We start from the raw sequence: 19,504 nt of genomic DNA, 5'->3' as shown, positions 1-19,504 counted from the left end.
AGATGTATTTTATTCGTGTCTGTATTACTGTTTGTAGGAATGGCACTTGACTACAAAAAGGAACATATGTCTGTTTGTTTCCCTGATAGTTATGTCTAAAAGAAGATCTGATTAATCCTGGTAGAGTGTACCTTTGCTGTAGATTGTGGGACATCTAGCTAACATTTGCACTCGTACTAGATGTGACGAATTATTGTTCAGCTGTTTGATCTTGACAGATGGGAAATCTTATTTAACTTGCATCAGCTGGAATTACTTTTGTTGTTCCAATTTTATAGTCCGCAGGTCACCGTGCAGCTCAGCATGACTGTCTCTTGTGGAGAGCTAGAATGCAACTTTTATTTCTGTACTGCATCCGTGATTATGGTCACTTCTGGCTAATAAGAGCATGTGATGCAGAGTGAGTGTGAGGATAAAGACTGCTGTCTGTCTTCACAAATTGCGATCAAAACAGTGATGCTGCATCTTGTACATCCATATGTCTTTGACAGTCCAGTCCATCAAAATGGTTTCAGTGGCCAAACTCTATTTAGGGACACAAGAATGTGGGCAAGGTGACGTTAATCTGCAGTCTCAGACGGGTGTAGAGAAATCTGTCTTTCTATTCTGGCTGTGCTCTACCCTTGAGGATAGGGCAGAAGTTAAATCTAGTTTGACGTGGTCTCCAGTGTCGTCTTGTTCCCTTGTCGCTGTTTGTACTTCTAGACTGTGATATCCCTTTGACTTTGCTGCAGAGAATCCATTTCCTTTTATTATAGGATTGCAGTGTTGAGGTGTATTTTGGTTAATCTGGCAGCATGCTGTAAAACCAGTTGGCAGTCTGCTTGTTATTGAGAATTGCCCTCATCCAGCTGTGACAACAGCAAGGACGTACAGAGAAGAAAGCTTTTGTGAAGGTTTCTGGGCTTTTAAGGTGTTGACAACATCCATAAAAAGAGCATACTTTTCTTGTTCTGTTAGGATCATCCTTACGGGACAATCTGGTGTTCAGCAAGCGTGACTGTTTCTCCCCTCAGATCCCTTAGTCCAGCTACCTCTGGTCCTGAAGCAAGAAATCAATGCTGTAATTTCAGCCTGTTCTACCCCCTTCTGAGCTCCCGCAGTATTTCGGTTAAGGGTGTCTGTTTCTCTTGCAGCTCAGTTTCCAGATCAGTTTTTTAAACTCAACACCCCTGCCCGTTTTCTAGGACTGGGTGGAATCTGCTTTCTTGATTTGCCATATGATGGAAAGAGACTTCAGATGTGGAAGACAGCTGGGGATCTATATTATTGACTTTTTTTGACATAATGTTTATCTGGTTAAGTGGATGATTTTTATAAATCAGGTTATTGTGGAAATCTCAGTGCTTTCTGAATAACTTCTTTTAAGTTTAATTCAGTAACTGGAGACTCTCCAGCTGAACTTTTGTGTTCAGTTTTGTTAGGATAGGTAAAGGCCATGGGATGAACTTCGTGTTAGCTAGAATGCTGGCCAGCAATTTGTGGTTTGTTTAATTTTCTGCTACAGGCTTTCTTTGCAAGCTTTCGGGAATCACGTAGATCCAATTTTTCAAAAGCATTTGTATGTCTTGTCCCTATTGTCTTCAGTGGCAAAACTCAGTGTCTTTTACAGAGTTTTAAGGGCTTTTTTGGTCTTATTTCCCTGTCTTTATAACGAGCATAGTATCACTTCACTATTTTGGTGCTGCAGAGAAGTATGTTTCTAACACTTCATATAACCAGAAATCAGTATTAGTTTAAATTCTGTTAAATATGTGAAATGCATGTATTTAATTTCCTTGCAATATCAGTGGGTTTGTCCTGCCTCGTAATACCACTTACCAAAGATGACTGCTTCAGTCATGCTAAAATCCAGTGGTCTTAACTGTTTTGATGTGTGAGTGCGTTCCAGCAGCAGTAGCATCACCTTTTGAGCCCAGTCCTTGCCTGAAGGGTCAAAGTACTGCTCTTGTAGTCCTTACGAAGGAGACAAAAAGTGTTGAGGGTTACCTGTGTGTGGTTTTTTGTTTGTTCGCTTTCAGACCTGCTGGTCCCAAATTCTGCCCCCCTTCCCAAAGATGACTTTCCTTATGACTTTTGTCTGAGCCTAGACTATTGAATAGAGTTATTCAAATGCTACAGCTGATTTCAAAGTCGACTAGTCAATACTACAGATATGTTAGCAAAACTCTGAAGGATATAACTTTGTTTCTTTCAGGCTGTTACGGAATACGTCCAGACTTGGTGAATGAAAGTTGGTCTTGCTCACGGTGCTCAGCCAACGCATGGGCAGCGGTAAGCATCTATTCTTCTGGAGACAAAAGAAAACATTCTTTGGGAATTAATTAGATACTTCAACAGAGATGGGTGGTGGGAGGGTACAGTTTGCCTTTGCATCCCAGATGTGGTGTAGTCATTTTGGGGGAAAGATAGGCAGTCTAGCAGAGCTTTTTGGTCCCATTCTGAAGGAGTTTTGTTCCTACAGGAATGTTGCCTGTGTAATCTCAGGGGAGGAGCTCTTCAGATGACCACTGATGGGCGGTAAGGGATGTTTTAAAGTGTTTTGTCTTTCCATATGGCGTCTTAATGTTCTAGTGTTGTGAGTTTGGTCTTGGTCCTCAGTGTAGCAGCTAGTTTTGTCATTACGGAGGTAACTGCTACTCACTAAATTGACAGGATGAGCTTGAATGACTGAGCTGTCTTACACTCTGCACCAGGCTTTTCAGTAGCAGGGTAATGTGGCTCTGAACACTGTTAAATTTGGTTTGTTCTCAGAGAAAAGTATTTTCAGAGAATGTTTAGAATCACGCAAGATGAGATGCATAAGAAGGTTGATCCCTGTTGTTCCAGAGACATTTACCTTGTGTGACTGCGATCAGTTGGTACTGTTGCCAAGGCTGCCGACCACCATAAATATGCCTTGATACTGAGGGAGTCAGAGAAATGTTAACTGCCTTCTTGAGTATTTAATTCAAACAATGGTAGACTCTGATTTCTCCCTAACTTTTTTCCAGGTGGATCCATATAATCTGTGCTATTGCTGTCCCCGAGGCCCGTTTTCTCAATGTAATAGAGCGTCATCCTGTGGATATCAGTGCTATTCCAGAGCAGAGATGGAAACTGGTAGGTGTCTTTTACCTGTAGAGACTGTTTGTGAGCAAGAGAAAAATAAAAAGGAAAAGAAAAAGGGCTTTAACTAGGCAGAAGAACGTTGTGTGGGATCATAAAGTAGCTGAGATTGGGGGTGATCTTCTTGCTTCTATTTCCAACAAATGCACCAAGAAGCTGTGTCGTTTGGACGTCTTCTGAGGTGCTGTCTCAGTGCTTTGACACACAAACAAGTTGTGATTACCAGATCTGCCTTTACTCCCGAGGAGTGTGCTCTTACCCTGGGCAGGGCGTAGGACGCTTACCCACCTCACAGTCAGGGCTAAGCTACCCGAAAGCTTCATTTACTGAAAGTACGGCATAGCGGGAGCGTGAAGGGACGTGGTAACGAGAAGGAAGTTGACATGTTGCTGACTTGTTCATCTGTAATTTGATTCGTCTTTCTTTACAATATTTCTCTTTTTCTATCAAGAAATCTCTTGTAGAAATTAATAAACAGTTCTTTGTGACCATGACTGCAAGGCGAGACTCTGCAAAAATTGTAATAAAAATCCAGCTGCAACTTGTTATTTAGTTGCATAGACTCATCTGAGGGATTAGTAATGGATGATTCATTAGCTCAGAGCAATTAATCTTAATGTTAGTTAATGCCCCATCACTATAGTGTGTTATTGCAAAATAAATTGTGCTTTTGATGCTTTTTTCGTACAGAAGTCAGCTGGGCGACAGTTGGGAGTGTGGTACGGAGGAAGGTGATGTAGCAGTGATACATTGGTTAGCATTGATGTATTTGTTAACTGCGCAGCTATTTAGTGCAGGCAGCCCAGCCAGGGCTTGGGTGAGAGATTAGGAAGAATCTCTGTCTGCTTCCAGAGTTATTTCTCTGTTGTGCAAATGGGTTTTGTACACAAATGTGAATGTAAAAAGCATTCATTATTCAGGTGGAGCGATGGAGCAGTGTGATGTGAGAGTGATAAATCTTACAGCAGTGGTTCTTTATGGATCATCTGACATTTCCAGCATGCATCCTCTTCATTACCAGCACTTGTAACGATGAACTAAAAATCCTTTTACACAAGACTCACTTTTATTGCTTAATGGAGCCTCACAAGGAAACATGACTTAATTCTTTAACTCTTCTGTGGCTACCTTACAATCCTATAGAGCCAGGGCAGCGTTAACGTACGTAAAACTCTTGCTTCGTTCTGCTCCGTAGCATTGGCTATGCCACCCAAAGCCTCTGCACAGACCTACTACACATCTTTCTGTTTTGTTCCTGAATTAAAGCTTCGTAGTTTTGTTGATTTCTTCAGCGTTGTATTCCATTTGCACCTCATGTTTTCTTCATGTCTCAGGAAAGGTAGAGGATTTTTATATGAAGTACCTTGACTTCCACAGTCTAATGATGTGATTTACAGGCACCTATTCCTTATGTTGAAGTTAGCAAGAGCCTGGCTTGTAGCTCAATTCTTGTCAAAGCATGGCTTTAAGCACTTCACTTGGAAAGTGTTAGCATGGATGGGGCTGCACACTGCTTCATCACAATCAGAGTAACTTTTCTAGAGGTGTAATGCTGTTTTATTTCTGCCAGGATCTGTCGTGACTCTGCCAGCAAGGAATGTTGGCTAGTCCAGGTAGCTTTGGACACAGGTTCCGGTCTTGGTCTTGAGTTTCTGTCAGCATGCCACGGTGATCCCTCTGTAAGATGTCTGGTGCCCCTATACAGCGAGCCCAGCTGTTAGGATGTAAGAAGTAGACTTTCAGCCTAATTACTCTGTGTTGAACAATGTCATCAGGGATGTAGTTGTTTCATCTAGACTGATTATAAAAATCTTTCTGCTCTCTTTGTCTGTACTTGTGAATGCCTTTACAGTACGTATGCACACACCATCGATGTCTGTTGAAAACAGTTAGCTGGTGGTGTCACCACATACATTGTGGCTTTATGTGTGTTGTTTGCTACAGGAAAGAAAGCAAATAAATTACCTTGAGCTAAAACTGAAATGGGTTTTAGATTTATGAACTGGGTAAAGATTAAAAAAAAATTAATTTGGATGGCAGAATGTAAAGGCAGTGGTGCTTATAGCAGCAGCGTTGCTGTAGTGTGTGTGAAGAAGTACAAAGGAAATTTAAATTGGATAAGATTGTGCGGAGAAACAAACTCGTGAGCCATTGTGAAGAGTTTTAGGATTCTTTTATAGGAATTTTCTGGTAATTCGTGGAGCACATGAAGAGTCAGTGGAGGAGTTGGGGGAGTGTCTGTTTCTTGGAGGTGTGCAGCTGCATTTAGGAAGAGAAACTGAAGGTGACTCAAAGGTGGTGGTGTTGGATCTGATGACTTTGGCGATGATGGAGTTGATGCAGTACTAGATAAAACTGGAGAGTGGCCTTTGTTGCTGAAAAAGATGGAAAAGGAGAGAAGGAATGATGTGAAGGTTGAGGACAGTTGAAGTGAATGGATGAAGGTAATGAAGGAAAGAGGGGGGTAGGGGTTATCTGTGATTATTTTTAATTTTTTTTATATGGTTGTATTGTTTTACATTACTGTGAGAGGGCTGAGGTACCAAGCAGTTGCAGTGATCTGTTTAAAGAGTATCTCCCATTCTTTGAGCATGTTCCAGGCCTCCCCTTTCAAGCATAGACTTTTCAGTCCTTTTGTGGGTGTTGCATCATTTTAAAGAATGCAGTTTGCCTGCTTCCTGATTAATGGTGTATTACGGGCCTGTGCGCGTAAATTATTTATGACGTGGAAATTTGGAATAATTAGCTGTCATTCCTCAGTGGAGTAAATGAATTGCAGTGTTCATCATGCAGGAGACAGCCCATTTCTTACTCTCAGCTGTGACCCGACTCTCCGGTGTGCATTTATTTTGAAGATTTTTCTCCTGTGCTTTAGACCTTCTCTCTTCCTGCTACCTCCCCTCCCGCAGAAAATGTCTTTAAATCTACATGTGCTGCTTTACCGCAGCTCTTGGCACCGGTGCCGCTGTCCATCCCATCTCCCACACTTCCAGATCTTCTGCATCTTCACCCCTTCCACCATCTTCTACGTCTCAGTCTCACTGTAGCTCATGTTTTTCTTTACCCTTTGATCGTATTTGCTCTGAATATTCCGTTGATGTAGCTCTCTTGCCTGTCACAAGGAGTTTGTCTTGCCGCTGTGGTGTCATTAGGTGCATGCTAATCCTTCTGGCTTGGAAGAATCCTGTTCGCATCAATAAAGGCAGATTCCTGATACTGGAGGGTTAATGCTCCCTTGAGAGGCAGTATTGAGCACACTGTATATCAGCAGTTGTCCCTGCTGGCGGGAGAATTGGGTATTGACAGTTTAATAATGAGATCTCATTGCTATTGACTTGCTTTCAGTGCCATGTTCCTGCTGCGCATTTTGCCGTGGTGCTTATCTAGCTTTTGAGCGTGGTTTACAGAGCGATAAAGGCACGGCTTATTAAATACTAAAAAACACATTCTGGCAACACTAAGGCCCTGGCTTTGAATTTCCTGGCTTTTGTTAGTTTGAGTAAAAAGGCCAAATTAATCTTTGGTGTAAACATACTGACTTCAGTTAATTCACAGGAAGTGGATTCAGCTTATGTGATATACGTGTGGGGCAGACTCCAGTCGGGGAGGGGTGATGTGGCACAGAAATAGGGAAGAATGCATCTCCCTTTCTTTTGCATGTTTTGCTTTCAAGGAAAGGCGAAATGGAGAAGGAATGGTTATTTATTTGTCTTGGCAATGTGTTGTAGCTAGCGCAGTGGGGCCCTGGCTCTTAGCTGTGATAACACAAATAAAACATAACATTGAAATTTGGCAATTCTTATTTTGCATTTACTGGGTAGTTTATAATATGATACCACTCTTCATATTTTCAAGGGTACACTTTTAAGATAGCTCAGATCTAGAAGCAGAGTGAATTTGTACTTCTGGGGGTTGTATTGGCTTATCGTGTGATCTCGGGCAGCTTATGTTACATTTCTAATCCCGTGGGATGTAGTAATTCATACAGATCTTAAAATTTAGGTCGTGTGTTCTGTAACGTTGCATACTTTGAGCACTGCTTTAATGGGAGTGAGGTAAACGAGGGGCTGTGGAGAGTGAAAGAGGGGAAGAAAGGCTCTGTTTAATATCACATGCTGCAGAGAGAAAAAGGCTCTGTCATTCCTAGTATCATAGTATGTTTATATGGCATTGATGTTCAGATGAGTGGATGGATCGGGAGGGAGGTGGGGGTCAAACCTGGGGGCAGTGGCTGGAGCAAGCCAGTGTGGTGTGCTTTGGAGATGGAAACGGGCACTGAAAATTACTGCCTTCCTCTGTTCCTCCTTACGTGTGGAAAATATTTCTTTGTAATAAATAAATTACATAGCTGTATAGTCAGATTCATGGGCATATAATATCCCTCAGAATTTTATTTATATGAGCTGTTCATTCTGACAAGTAAAACGCACGTTCGTCTCGCGTGTGAGATACTAATTTTCCCCTGATTTGCCTTGTCTAAGGCTCACGTAAGGTGCAGAAGCTGCCATTGATCAGTGACAGATTCCAGATAGTTCCCGGGAAACTTTGCGCAAGTGTCCAACTTAAATTTCTTTAGATGGCATTCCCAAAATCTGGTCTTCTGTATTTCTGAGGGGCTGGAAATAAGAATTTGGTGCTGTTAGGGAATGAGGAAATGTATCTCGTTTCCCCTGACACCTGATGCTTGCTGCCAAGTCTACAGTGCCGTAAGGCTTACGATTTTTAGCTTAGAAAAAATTTAGATTTCTTTTTAAAGTAGTGGCACATCTTAAGTTGAATGCCTTTCCCCCCCTAAGTGCTGTCTGACTCGATTAGCCTAACAACTGGATCTGCTTTGCAGAAGATGAGTTTAAAAAATATTGAAAGATTTCATACCTTTTTCCCCCTGTAATTCTGGTGTTTGGTACAATGTTTTTATCTCTTCTGTTTGCAAAACAGCGACTGAATTATCTACAATAGCTAATCTGACATGGATACCAATAAAATATTTACAGTTGATATGTTTATGTGTGTAAAATAAACATGCAATATTGTTCCATTGTATAAAATTATATTCTATTAGATCTAACAGGTATAATGTTCCATTAAATATAATAGAACAAATTATTACACAGTGATTCTGTGTTCTGTTCTTTCAAAAAGTGAAAACATTATTTGCTAGCAGTGTATCTGTGAAGATCCAGCTGCTCTTTGAATTAACATAGGTACATTTCAGATACGTAAGGAGGATGAGTATTGAGCTGTAGCCGTTCTCTGATAATGCTGATGTGCATTTGCCCTCCCTTCCTCTCAGCCCTCCAGTGAACATGGTCTCAAACTGGATTTACATCTGCTTCCCTGTCCAGCGTGGTTCTGGAGGGCTGAGTTACTGGTAGATGTGGTCACGTTCAAGGGAATGATAAGTTAGTATCTGCCGTAGTTTCTTGGCTTACGAGTGATTCTAGGCAAGTTTATGTAGGCAATTCTGGAAGTATTGGACTTGACCTCTCAGCAGCAAACGTCACCATCTTTGGCTGTGGCTTCTGGGCCCTAGCCACTAATGATACGGACTTTTCCACCGTGTCAGGTAACAGGGTGCCATACGCTGTGTTAAAGCCGCTGTTGACTGCCTGCATAACGCTGACCTGTGTTTCTTTTCAGAAATGTGTGTACTGTCGGAAACGGATGAAGAAAGTGTCTGGTGCCTGCATCCAGTGCTCCTACGAGCACTGCTCCACGTCCTTCCACGTGACCTGCGCGCACGCAGCCGGCGTGCCCATGGAGCCGGATGACTGGCCCTATGTTGTGTCCATCACTTGCTTCAAACACAAAGCAGCTAACCAGAATGTATGTGGTTTGGTCTGGGTTTGGGTGGGTTTCTGTTTTGGTTTGGTTTTTTTGATGTTCTGGGTTTTTTTGTAGAATAGTTTCTCTGCACCTATATTTTTGACGCAGCTTTTATGATTGCAAATTGCAAATTATTCCCTTTTCTCTATAACACAGATTCAATTTCGACGGGAGGTGACCCTTGGACAGACTGTGATCACAAAGAACCGGAATGGACTCTACTACAGATGTAAAGTGATTGGCATGACAACACAGACTTTCTATGAAGTAAACTTTGACGATGGTTCATACAGTGACAACGTTTACCCAGAAAGCATTATTGTAAGCAGCTCTCTGTAGAGTCTATTGCCGTTATAGATGAGTACAAAGTGTGATGCGTGCATTCCTCTTCTATGGCCTTTGGGGTGGAACAACAAAGTAAAACTTTTAAAAAAAAAAACATTAAAAAGTAAAGTTGCTGCTTGCATAGAAAAACTCATACTGCTTTTCATTACTGTTCTTGTTTATGACATTATCTCATTTCATTTTTTTTGTTCCTTTACAAAGATGTGATTTTGCCATATGCAGATGACTTAACAGAAAGCAATGTTTAAGTTGCATCCTATTTGTTTTGTGGTTGAATAATCTCTTATTTTTCAACTGACAAGTGTGATTCATGGGGGAAGCAGATTGTCTGTAAGCCCTTCTGATTCAAAATAGGGAATTCACTTAATAGGAGGAATGTCTCGAAGAGGCTGACTTGTCAGCTCATGCATTCTCTTCCTGATTGTGCCATTGATTCACCATGTGAAACAGAGCAGGTCACCCCACTTGTTTTTGTTGATAGAGGAGATCTGATGTTTTGGGAGTTGTAATGAGAAATCTCCTAGAACTGAGGACTGTCACCAGAAGGAGGGGCGAGCGTTTATTTCTGGTCTCTCACTGGTTAATGGTTTTGTTTGAGATGACTGCAATTAATCACAAGTGCAGAAACTTTCTTACAGTTAATTATAGTGCTATGTAGCAACTTCCTTGAGCAGTGATTTTAACCCACCTCTTCACCTAGCTCTTGAGCTGTGTTGATGTTGGCTGTCTGACCTCTGTCACTCTGTGTCTTCAGAGCAGAGACTGCATCCAGATGGGACCCCCTCCAGAGGGTGAGATGGTTCAACTGCAGTGGACAGATGGAGTCATCTATAAGGCCAAGTTTATTGCAGCCCAGATCAGTCAGATTTACCAGGTGAGTGTGGAAGAATACTCATGTACTTCATGTCAACATGTCTGGTTGTTGCTCAAATTGTACAGCTCACTGCTGTTGAATGCTTGCTTTGGTCACAAAGGGAGAATTTGCCTTCTGAAATCAATACTGCTGGTAGTCTAAAGAGAAGTACAGTGCTAAAATAGGATCGGGGTAAAGGTTTTCTGTGGCGGAATGTGGATGTATGGATAGACAAATGTCTAGACTGTATCTGATTTTAAAATATAAAATAAATTTGCCCTTTTTCTTATAGCTCAGATCTGACTCGGGTCCAAAGTGACCTACTCGAGCTACTCTCTGACGGCTAGCCTGTGGCTGGAGCTGAGCTCGTCCCCATGAGTCAGTATCTATATAATTACAACTTTCCTCAATGCTTTGAGAGGAAATAAGGGAAACGATGGGTCAGGAGACTACTTCAAGGGGCGGAATAATCATCTGGTCATGCGTGGGTACTTTGAGGAGCAGCAGCAGCATGTGGGAATAATGTCCTGCTGCTGTTGTCTTGAGGAATTGGAAACCTTCAATACCTAGTCTCATACGCTCTCACCATCTCTCTTTTTAAGGTGAGAAAACCAGCAGCCAGGTTTTTTTTTGTCTTTGAGTCTGTTCCACATATGGGATTTTTGTTTGTGGAAGGTTGTAATAGTCAGTAAAGGAAGATTTAAGCTGGTACACAGTGTTAGTATTTCGGCACAGAAGGTTTTATAAAATGCAGTACATTCGTTTGATTAAATCCTTTTTAAATGATACCAAGAAGTTGAAAATTACAATGATTTGGAGAGTATGCTTTGTGCACATCCTTTTGAAAAATATATGCTGAAATTTGCAAATAACTTTTATTAAATAAAATATTTCTTCTAATGATACTTCTTAATAATAATACTTCTTTAAAAAATATTTTTAAGAGACTAATGCCTCTGGAAAAAAGGCAAAGGAAGTCCTGTATCTTGTATTTGTTTGAAATGGGATTCTGGTTTCTATCCTTTCTACCCAGAGTGTTTCATATCTGTGTGCGAAAAGCACGGTAATCCACCTTGTCAGTTAACACTTCTTGGGGTGTATAACGGATTTTAACGGCTTCAGAGAAGATGTGATCTGAGGTGACCCTGGTTATGAATAAGTACAATATATAGTTCCATAAAGATGTATTGTTATGCATGCTTTCCAGTTTAATCACAGTATAGGAAATTGTCATTGATTTCTCGAAGGTACAATAATTTGAAATAGGCTATTCCACTGATAGTGCCAGATGACAGAAAAATATGCATGAGGAGTCTGTGTTTTTCAAATCATGCAGTTACCTATAAGTAAAGCTCTTCTCCACGGGGAAAATAGCCTGAATAGCTTTCCACATTGGTTCCCTATGTAGATGCTTTTTCAGTACTTACGGTACATTGCTTTTATCTGTTTTGGAATAGGATTATATTTAAAACACAGAAACAGTTTTGTTATGAAGTAAGTGCATTAATGGGAAGACAACAGCGTGGATTATCTTTTGCGTTTAAACTTGTCTTATTTTGCAGTACGTTCCCAGTTCACATCTCTAAGTCTGTATTTTGTGTACTAGATTAAATGTGTATATTTTTTAAAAAATGGAGCCCAAATGACTGTCTCGTAACTTCCTCTAACAGGGGTCTAACCCATATCAGTAATTTGGAACTTAAAGAAACAAGTAATAGTTTAAGATGGCGCTGCCCTCAGTTGCAACTCCTGCCCTTCTACTGGAAGTTGAGCTCGTGTAGTGGAAGTGGCAGACAGCAATCTGCTTGTGCCTGGGCTGTTAAACTTCGTCATTCGTGTTCCCTTCTGACTCTGTTACGGTCGTGGTGCTCTGTAAAACTAGAGAGTAAATGGGACCAGTAGCATCTTAAACCACCGCAGCAGGGCTCAGCAGAGCTCATCTTTCAAAGCCTGTTCTCCCACCTGGGTAGTTACTCCAGCTGATGTATGCGGCTCGGTTAAGGGACCTCAGCAGGCTTCGCTGGGCTTGCGTAACTGATGAGCTGCAAGACCTGGGCAGCGCAGCAGGAGTTCAGAGCATAGATGCTTTCTTCCTTCTGAATTTGGCCAGTCTGAACCTGGTGTCCCCTATTAAACTGTGGTGTACGTCCTTCTGCATTATCCAGAAAAGAGTAGTAATCCTTGAGCGATGGAAATGAGAATCTCTTAAAAACTTTTAATAGTTTTAACATTTTTATATGCATGTTTCCGTGAATAAACATTCCTGCAACATCTGATGCATAATTCATGATATAATCAGTGCTTAGCAAAAAAGGTTTGACGTAGGAGTTACCACTGGTTTTTGTACCTGGCTGACTATTTCTGCTTGTTAAAATACAAATGTATTTTAGTAGCTGGAGTTGTTTCCTTATGACGTGTGAAAATGCTTTGTTTAAGATGAAAGAAATTCTTATTACCATATTGCCTGAATACAGGGCTGCCTTTTATTGTAAGTGAAAAGCTGTTTCTTTTCAGGATTTGAATCCAAAATCAGTGGAAATCTCCAGTGCTCTGACTGGGAGGAGGGAGCAGAGGTGCTGGTCTGGCTGTAGTATAGACATTTTGGGATACACAGGAGCACGGAATGAAACCACTTGGGCCAGATAAGACGGGGTGCCTGAGCAGCACTGAAACCAGCACTTCTTGGGTTCAGCACCCTTAACACAGCTTAGGGATGCTCATTCTACAGCAATCCTAGAGGCATGCAGTGCCAAGAACAGGGGATCTATCCAGCGGAGCTGGCCCCTGATGCTTCCTTGGTATTCCCATGAAGGGACCGTATGTGGCATAGTCCGGGAATAGACTGTTCAAGTACTGTAAAAGTAGAGGCCATGATCTTATTTCATCTTCTGCCTACTCTGCAGGTCGAGTTTGAAGATGGTTCCCAACTAATGGTAAAGCGTGGTGATATTTATACCTTGGAGGAAGAGCTTCCCAAGAGAGTGAAGTCTCGCCTGGTGGGTATCAAAGTAACAGAAACAGTAGAATGGCTGTGGCTTGCAGTACTCGTTCACATTTTCTTAGCGTGTTGTTTAGACATTAGGTGAATGCAGCCTCCAATTTCTGTGGCTGTAAAACCACTTGTCATTCACAAAATACATAGAGTAAAGGAAATCCTTGATGTAAATGCTTGGGAAGCATTTAAATGATTTTCCCTTTCACATGTTCAGATCTGATTTTTGTTTTCTCTGGTTAAGAGATTATGTTCATATCATTTTACACCGTATGAATTTAGTTATACAGACTGCCATTCTGTCTGAATACTGCCTTTCATCAGAAGTGAGGTGAATTGGTCTACAGCTAAGTGGTTTCTGAAGAACTGATTAGCAACATGGGACCAAACCCCCGTTTCTCACCAAATAGGAGATTTAGAATGTAGCTCTTGCCTATAAAGCTCTTAATCTAAACGATCAGGCTGTCTTTAACTGCATACAATGGAATTATTGAGCCTAGAAAATGAGGGATTTATTTCATAGCTTTTTTTTTTGTTCCAGACTTGCTCGGTATTTTCAAACCTGGTGCTTTAACCTTTAAAGCCATCTCCTTTAAACAAATGATGAGACTGGTTTCTTCGCAAATGGAGAATATACAGTTTTCTTCTTCATTCGCAATGTCTGTCGTGTCAGCCACTGCAGGACGGGGCGGATCCACAAAGTTAACCTGTGATAAGGTTGTGGGCTTCTGTCTCTTTTACGAGACAAAAACCTTCCCTTAAGAATATATGAATTGCTGTGGCAAGTTAAACCAGTGATTCACTGACCCTGCGAATCCGTGGCTGCTAGCAGAAGCGTGTGGCAGAACGTCGTCAAAAATGGCCTGGTGACAGGCCATTAGGTGGAAAAACTGATGACAATTTGGAGGAAACTTTTGTTTGCTTATGCATGAAATCTTCAAGGGTTTTACCCAAAAAACACTTCTAAAATGCGTTCCGTAATGTAGCTCTGGATGGCATCTCCATCTTGTTTGAGGTTGTTTATCTCAATAAGACCTCATGGCTTAAATTTTAGAGGTTGTTAATAATTTACCTTGTTACCATTGAAAGACTTTTGGTGGCAAAGAAGCACCCTAGAATTAATTTCTAGGATGTGCTCAATATTCCAGTTTATTTAAGCTTGTCTAATAATAAAGACAATGTATTGGAGCCCTGAAATACAGGAGTTGGAAAGAAAACATATTCTCTGCAGTGGAGACATCAGGCTTTATAACAGTTCCAGAGAAAGGAATGCAAGCTGGAAAGTGAATAGAAAGTTTCGAGTCTGGTTGAAAGCTCAGGCTTTTCTCATGTACTTTCTGCTGCCAGAAGTGTTAGACGATGCTCTGTGGAAGTGATGCTCACAGTGCTTTAATGTAGCACAGCAGAACAAAGGAACAAAGCAATAGGAGATAATAATTTCTACCAAGAAATGCATCTCATTTGAGAGTCTAAGAGCAGGATGAGCAGAAGCAATTGTTTGTATAGTGATCCCCAAATGCTTTCTTTGGTTTGCTTTTTTTTTTTAAAAAAAAAAAGACATTAGAGAAGTCCCAATTTCCTCTGCGCCTTCTCCTAGGAATGAATAACCTGAAGAGGCAGAGGAGGATAGGAGTAAACAGAGAATTGGCAAGGCAGGAGCTGAAGTGAAAGATACTCTGAAACAGAAGGAAGGCAACTCGAGGGTTTCTCTTTCCAGTTTGGTTTCAGCAGCCCAGAATTTTTAATTTCAGCCCTGTGCTTTGCATGTTTCTGAGTTTGCTTTTTCTACAGAAATACTCTGAACCAAATTGTTCACTTGCTGTCCCTGCTGTCTCGTTGCGCAGGCGTGCTCCATGGTTTGCGCCCGTGTCTCTCCCTGTTTTTCTGCAGTGCCTCTAATGATTGTACTTTCCTGTCTCCCGCAGTCCCTCAGCACTGGGGCCCCTCAGGAAGATGTATTTTCGGGAGATGAAGTGAGACCAGCCAAGCGTCCCCGGCTGGGGAATTCAAGAAATCCCGAAGAATACGGACAAAACCCAGATTACTTGGCCTTTATGGAGAGCCTGTTGCAGACACAGTACCAGCCTGGCTCTCAGAGCAACATGTTTTAACCAGAATTAAATAAAAATATTAAATTAACCCTTTTCAAGCCTGTGGAAAAATAACCAGAAACTGTGGAATAGAAGACCATCCTTGTGCAATAGCCTGCTGTGAATTCCTTTCATCTACTCTTGGTTTGGACGGCAAGAAAATCCTGTCTGGCTGCACGCTACCTCTACTCTGCCAGACGATGCTGACCAATAGAGCAGGGAGCTTGAAAAACCTTCAGACAGCATTTCACATGGAGACTTGGGAAGAGTTTGTACTAACGGAGCTTTGTGACTGGCTACTTTTTATGAGGCTTGGAAAGGGTTAAAATTTAACAAAATGACTTTTTAAAATATGTCAAACTCTTTTGTCTTTAAAGGTGCTATTACATTGACTACTGAAGCAGCCTTTGGATTTGTGTTTTCTGTACATAGACGTCACCTTTGTGAAGTTTTCTATAAATGAGCATTATTAAAAAAAAAAAGCAAACAAAAATAGGAAAACAAAAGTTTCCAAAAAACATTTTTCTAGATTATGGCTTTAAAACAGAAACTAGACAATATCCTCCCCTCTCACCCCCACATGAAATGTGACTAATATTACAACGGGGAGAGAGAGAGCAAGAGCAGATGTCCTGGAAAGTTCTGGATTCTTTTTTTGTAAAGAAACACTATCTTCTTTGTAAGCTGGGGAAGATGGGGAAGGAAATGTTTCATAGCTGGGATGTTTCTTACCGTTAGTTCTCTTAAAGACGTGTGATAGATACGTGCATTTCTGCCATGTCACCAGGAAGAGACTTAGGGAAGAAAGGACCAGGTTTTGGTCATTCTTGTCATCTTTCTTCCCCATCTTTGCCATCACAGTTGCTTTCTAGTTAAAAATCAGCATGGCTTTCAGTTACAATACGCCACTCGGTTTTGGCAAGTGTTCTGTTGCTGCTTCTTGTGTTAGTTCCTTTACGAGCCATCCCCTTCCCCACTGCAGACTAGAGCATGGAGGGCTTGCTCTAGATCTCTGGTAGGCATGTCTCCCATAGGAACCTTTTTCTTTTCTTTGTCTCCTTTTTTTTATTTTATTTTTTTTGAGTTGTGCTCCTTACAGTTGTGAGAATCATTCCATGACAGAAGCCTGGGAGGTGTTTGTATGTTTTTCTTTTATCCTATTAAAGAAGAAATTCCCCAAACATCTTTGATTGTTGTGACATCCTTTACTTAAGTAAAGACTGAGCTTTTGAGATACTCCCGGGGAAGAGGAATGCAATCATTTGATTGGACTCAGTTCACTGAGAATGGAACGAGCATTAAATGGAAAAACAAATCCGAAAGTATTGAGTGGGCAGCTCCCACTTGAACACTTGAAAACCACCTCCGGTCGAAGAGCTGTTATGGAGCAGTGTTTTGTAAAAAAGCCTGATCCCAAACCCTGCTGAAGTCACTGGAAAGTCTTCCACTCTCTTTGGAGGACCTCTCTCAATTCGGAGGGAAGGAAAAAGGCAGCCCTAGCACAGCGTTGGGAAGGGGACGCGGCTTCCACGATGGCTGGGTGAAGGGGGGCAAGGGCGCATCGTACCACTCACCTCAATGCCTTGGCCTGGCAGAAGCCACCGTGGGATAGCAGAGCTATCCAGAACGCTGCGCAGCAATCGTTTCCGCTTACTTCCCTGAGATTACTGGACAGAAAATGACAATTTTTTTTTAAAGCCCTTTTGCAAGGTGGTCATTGTTCTGTGGAGAGGTTCTTAAGCAACGCTGTAGCTGGATCTTTAAGGGAATAAGTGGGAAGGATTTGTGGGCTAGCAGATGGTAGATTAGCATCTTAAGAGACTTGATGGGTATTAAACTGTCCTAGTGAAAGAGTGGAGATAGAATAAAGCAATTTTTTTCTTTTTTATTTTGGTTTTTGTTCTCCCTTGAGAGAATTGCAGTTTCCTTTATTTCTTACTGCCTCTGCTACGGGTTATTTTCTTTGTGTGTGCGTGTCTGTGCGCGTGTGCACGCGTGTGTGTTTGTAAGACGTTTGAAACAGGGTTTTTTTATTTCTGAGTTTTTGACGTTTTCAATAGATGTCTCCAAGAATAAAAACAAACTAAGACTAATAAAAGTTTTAAAAATTGGCAAGGTTCTTAAAAGCCTCGGTTGTTACTCCTACATAGCTGTCTCCTGACGGTTAAGACATGATTTAGTAGAAAACTTGCTTGTATAAAAGAATAAGAATGTTGCCAGGCCACAAGAGAAATATTTAAAGCAATTGAAAGAGAATTGAAACAGCAGAGGATTTTTTTTTTGAGGTGGGAGGGGAAGGGTGGGATGGGATGAGTGGCTGTGAGCAATGGGGAATTTCCTCTGCATGTTAAAGTCCTGACTGAAATAGCACCATCACTGTATTCATATGTAGTACCTTTTTAAAATACTATTTATATTGTAAAAACAAAGTGTGTTTCCTCACCCCATATTCAGCTGAGTTATGTTTAAACGTGAACCTGGAACTGTCGAACGCCCTTCCTTGTTGCAGGGGTTCTTCCTCCCTTTTGGTTTTATTTTTAAATCCCTCTTTTTGGTTTAGGAATTACTTGTGCAGATTATCTATAATGACCATATTGATGGCCTCTGTGCATCAGACTATTGAAAAGGAAATAGGAACTGCACATTCCTACCCTCCCCTTCCTCCAGTGAAATATATTTGTAAGTGTCTGATTATGTGCTATAAAAATAATGACTCTTTTTTTTCTCCCCCTAGATTAAGGATGTGATGTATTTTTTGCATATTTTTTCTCTGCCTCTAGGTTCATAATGAATTAAAGGCTGTTGAGCACTTCAGAATTACACTTTTCGGGGGGTTGAAGTCTCTTCATTTCTAAGTTTAAAGTCTTTTGTACTGCAGGAGAAGGTGGCTCCCAGATCTGGTTGCTAAAGCTGATAAAACTGAGCCAAGAGAAGCTGAAGAAGGACGTGTTCTTTTCCTTCCTCTCTGTTAACCATGCAGGAGAAGAGGTCTGTCGTTGCACCCCTTCCCAAAATTAAGAACCAAGCTTGCAATGTATTTTTGTCCAAGGTCCAGGATTTGCTCTAGCTGGCTCGCTCATGAGAACTGTGGTTGCTGAACAGCCAGAGGTGGTTCTAAAATCCTCTGTCTTTTAAATCACCAGTTTGCTACTTCCTTTTTGGAGTCTGCTTCGTAGCCTTCCAGTAGCCTTTCTTCCTAGCCCTTGGAGGTCGTGCTGACATTGAGCCTCTTAAAATAGCATCTTCCTGAACCTTCATTTAAACACCTTCATTTCCCATCCTGAGCCCTGATACTTTTCTACAAATTCCTCTCCAGTTGCTGTGGTATGAGGCTAATGCTGCAGATTACGTGAAAGAAATGTCCAACTCCCAGTCTTTTGCAGTTTAATAGTTTTTCTTGAGATAATCTGAGGAATCATACTAGTGGGAAGAAGCTGCTGATATGAAGTCCGTTGGAATTTACACTGACACAAAGCTTACCTTTGAATTTAAGGTCTCCTATATTGCTGTAATAAGAACTAATACAATTTTAAAGATGTTTTAAGTACATAAAGCAGTACATACTTCCAAGTAACTGCCTGGATCAGTGATCAAAAGGCAAGGATCAAACCTTTCCGTCACTCTGTCAGAGCCTCGCAGGGTGGAATAGACATTTCCACACAAACCCCCCTAAGTCACCGTGGGTTTCCATTACTCGCTGAGATTGCTACGCTAAAATATAGACGATGTAGGGTTATATGAAATGATGCTGTGCCCAGCGAGTCCTCAGGGAGATGATGTGAATACTACAACTGCGGTAGCGAAGAGTTTTGCTTCCTACGCTGTCCTCTGGCTACGTACCGTTTGGGGCGGGATGAAAGACTGTAGATGAGTACAACTCATTAGCCTCTTCTTCTCCCCTCTACATCTTTCTTATCCCTGGCAAAAGTGGTTTTGTGTGTATCTTTTAAACTTACGCAGCTGAGCTGCATCTCTTCCTAAAGCACGTCTCGGTTTCCTCCTTTTGCTTTTCCACGTTGTCCTTTTGTGCCAGCTCCCTCCTCTGGAGGTCCTGCCCGTTCGCCCTCCTCCAGCACCTTCATGCCCCGGTACCTGCTGCGCAGCTCCCTCCTGCCTGCCGCTTGCCTCTGGTCCTGCCCTGCAGAGAGCTTTGCTTAGGACTTGGCCGTTAACGGACCTGGGTTGCCAAGGTAGGGACGAGACGCCCGTATGTGACGCTTTGTCATGTGCCGAGGACTGCGGTTTCTTCTTACCCCTTTGCAGAAGTCCAGCTCGCTTGGGCTGGCCAAC

The 19,504-nt window shown here is 41.7% G+C and overlaps 1 protein-coding gene across 2 annotated transcripts in view; it reads left to right on the top strand.

Annotated features, from left to right (window-relative positions):
• The window catches only part of KDM4B (lysine demethylase 4B), a 78,936-nt gene extending 62,601 nt beyond the window's left edge, over positions 1–16,335 (top strand). For both annotated transcript variants that reach the window (XM_059832018.1, XM_059832019.1), the window contains exons 15-22: positions 2,198–2,274; positions 2,465–2,520; positions 2,994–3,102; positions 8,749–8,934; positions 9,091–9,255; positions 10,034–10,153; positions 13,036–13,128; positions 15,050–16,335. In XM_059832018.1, coding sequence (XP_059688001.1) covers positions 2,198–2,274; positions 2,465–2,520; positions 2,994–3,102; positions 8,749–8,934; positions 9,091–9,255; positions 10,034–10,153; positions 13,036–13,128; positions 15,050–15,235 — 992 coding nt within the window. In that variant the 3' untranslated portion in view covers positions 15,236–16,335. The remainder of the gene's footprint in view (positions 1–2,197; positions 2,275–2,464; positions 2,521–2,993; positions 3,103–8,748; positions 8,935–9,090; positions 9,256–10,033; positions 10,154–13,035; positions 13,129–15,049) is intronic.
• The last annotated feature ends 3,169 nt before the right edge of the window (positions 16,336–19,504 follow it).

Source organism: Gavia stellata, chromosome 32 (genome assembly GCF_030936135.1).
Source record: "Gavia stellata isolate bGavSte3 chromosome 32, bGavSte3.hap2, whole genome shotgun sequence".
NCBI classification, from domain to species: Eukaryota; Metazoa; Chordata; class Aves; order Gaviiformes; family Gaviidae; genus Gavia; species Gavia stellata.
The sequence above is the reverse complement of the archived record's forward strand: the minus strand, read 5'-3'. Positions and strand labels throughout refer to the sequence as shown.